General features: G+C 45.8%; 1 protein-coding gene across 1 annotated transcript in view; it reads left to right on the forward strand.

Annotated features, from left to right (window-relative positions):
- SMARCC1 (SWI/SNF related, matrix associated, actin dependent regulator of chromatin subfamily c member 1) overlaps nt 1–2,225 on the forward strand; it is a 200,010-nt gene that overhangs the window by 93,897 nt on the left and 103,888 nt on the right. The window contains exon 16 of the mRNA XM_019507918.1: nt 249–320. Coding sequence (XP_019363463.1) covers nt 249–320 — 72 coding nt within the window. The remainder of the gene's footprint in view (nt 1–248; nt 321–2,225) is intronic.

Consider the following 2,225-nt stretch of genomic DNA (forward strand, 5'->3'; position numbering starts at 1 on the left):
TCTTTCCTCATTTGCTGAAAATCCAGTTAAAGGAGCATTCAGCAGGTATGTTCTTGCTCATGTCAAGTGACCAAATCTTCGTAGCACCTCCAGACTACCCTGGTTATGGGTTTAAACAGCTACACTAACTTAAGTGGTAGCACTGCATGTGCACATTTTGTGGGCAGGGGAAGGTTAATTCAGGTGTTGCACAGTTGAATTTTGTATGTGCTCATTGATAACTTTGTTCCTTTTCACGTTTCTTCCAGCATTCATGTAATTGAGCGCCGTGCTCTTCCAGAGTTCTTCAATGGGAAAAACAAATCCAAGACTCCAGAAATGTAAGTATAATATGTATGTTGAGGTGTGCACCTGCTTCCTAGGAAAGCTAAAACCTTTAATTCCAGAAGCGCCATTGTCTGTTTGTCTTGACACAATTGCAGGGTTGAAAGAGATACTGTTTGCTGATACATTAGGGCAGAGGCAGGCACAGTCTGGCCCATGGACCAGATCTGGCTGGCAGTGGACTCCATTTCCCAGCAGCCTCTGCCCATGTGGCTAGAGCCACTTTCCATGGAGACCCCAGCAGCAGCTGCGCTGTGATAGGTGGGGCCAGTGTTTCTGTGGAGACTGGCCTCAGCAGCTCTGGCAGGGCAGGGAGCTGCTCCAGGGCCAGGTTAGGATCTTGCAGTGGTGACAGAGCTGGGGCAGAACCGTGATGTGCAGCCTGCATGCTCTGGGCAGGGGTGTGCAGGCAGCAGGTTGTAGCTCGGCCCCAGCTCTGGACCATGCTGATGCTGCTGCAAGATCCCAGCCCGGCCCCAGAGCAGCTCCCCACCCTGCCAGCACTGCTGGGGCTGGTCTCCACAGAAACCCCGCCCCTGCACTATCACAGTGCAGCTGCTGCCAGGGTCTCCATGGAAGCTGGCCCCAGCCACACAGGCAGGAGCTGCTGGGAAATGGAGTCCGACTACCAGCAGGATCCGCCATTTTGCTCAACGCCCATTAGGGTGTTAAGAGGTATTCCTGTCCTGACTATTGTCCAGGTTCTACATGAAGCATGTCTGTTTGTATAAGTACCTTGATGATATTATAGGTGCTGGAAAAGCTGTACTTATCAAGCAATAGGAAGCAGTTGGTGTCCAGGAAAAATGCATCTGATTTTATTGCAGATCTGGTTCAGTATACATTTTATACAAAGTATAAGGGTTTCTAAAAGTGTTTTCTTGAGTTAAAACATGCCTTGTGACACACAAGCATGACTAGCTAATAGGTCTTTGCTTACAGGTATTCACCACTTTGGTTTAAACATAATAAGGACTCAGATCTAACTGTGTTGTTTTTACAGTAAGGTTTGTACAAGTGCTGGATCCAAATCTCATTTTAATAGATGTACAAACAGAACAGAAGGAAGGTCTTGACAATGGTAACTATGGTCCTTGAGGAACGAGGTAGAAGGGAGGAGCAGGGGGAGGAAAAGATTAAGACCTCTTATAGTCATGTTCAGCGTATGCTAAAGCCAGAAATAAATGAGGTGTCAGAAAGACTGGCCAACACTTTTTGCTATAATACCCTCTTGAAATGTATCAAGCTGCTGTGTACATCAGCTTAACTTTTATACTCAGTTCAAGATATAACAAGACATCTTATGATAGAAGATCATTAGTCTTTCAAGAATCTGCTGATCAAGTCCTAGAATATCCTTTAGCAGGGAGTAACCTCTTTCCTTGCCATCTGTTTAAGAGAATATTCCTGTTAAGAGTAAAATGAATTATTTTGATCATATGAGCTATCAACTAGTCACACAGAGAACTACCTTACCTTGAACATACAATGGAGACTCAAAATAAATGTTGTTCTAAAGATGAGCAGGTTGTTGTTAGCAGTTTAGATCAAGAACTACATTTACCTTTCAGTATTTGCCTTTATTGCATGTGGCAGGTGTGTTGGCATAGACAAAGGGTGGCCATCTGGCAGCATGTGTGCACAAGTGGTGTGGACAGCCTGTGTGTGGTGCCTGGCACCAGAGCAGGGAGCAGAAAATGGAGCAGCAAATTGAGCAAGGGAAGAAGATTCAAGTGGCACATGGGGAACGTGTCTTCAAGGAGGAATATTCTGCACTGGTCCAGTCCTGCAGGGAGCAAACCAGGAAAGCGAAGGCTGCAACTGAACTCCAACTAGCTTTGAGCATCAAGGACAATAAAAAGTCCTTTTTCAGATATGTGGGGAGCTGGAGGAAAAGCAAG

The sequence above is a fragment of the Gavialis gangeticus genome, unplaced genomic scaffold (assembly GCF_001723915.1).
Source record: "Gavialis gangeticus isolate Ggan-Ray unplaced genomic scaffold, GavGan_comp1, whole genome shotgun sequence".
NCBI lineage: Eukaryota > Metazoa > Chordata > Crocodylia > Gavialidae > Gavialis > Gavialis gangeticus.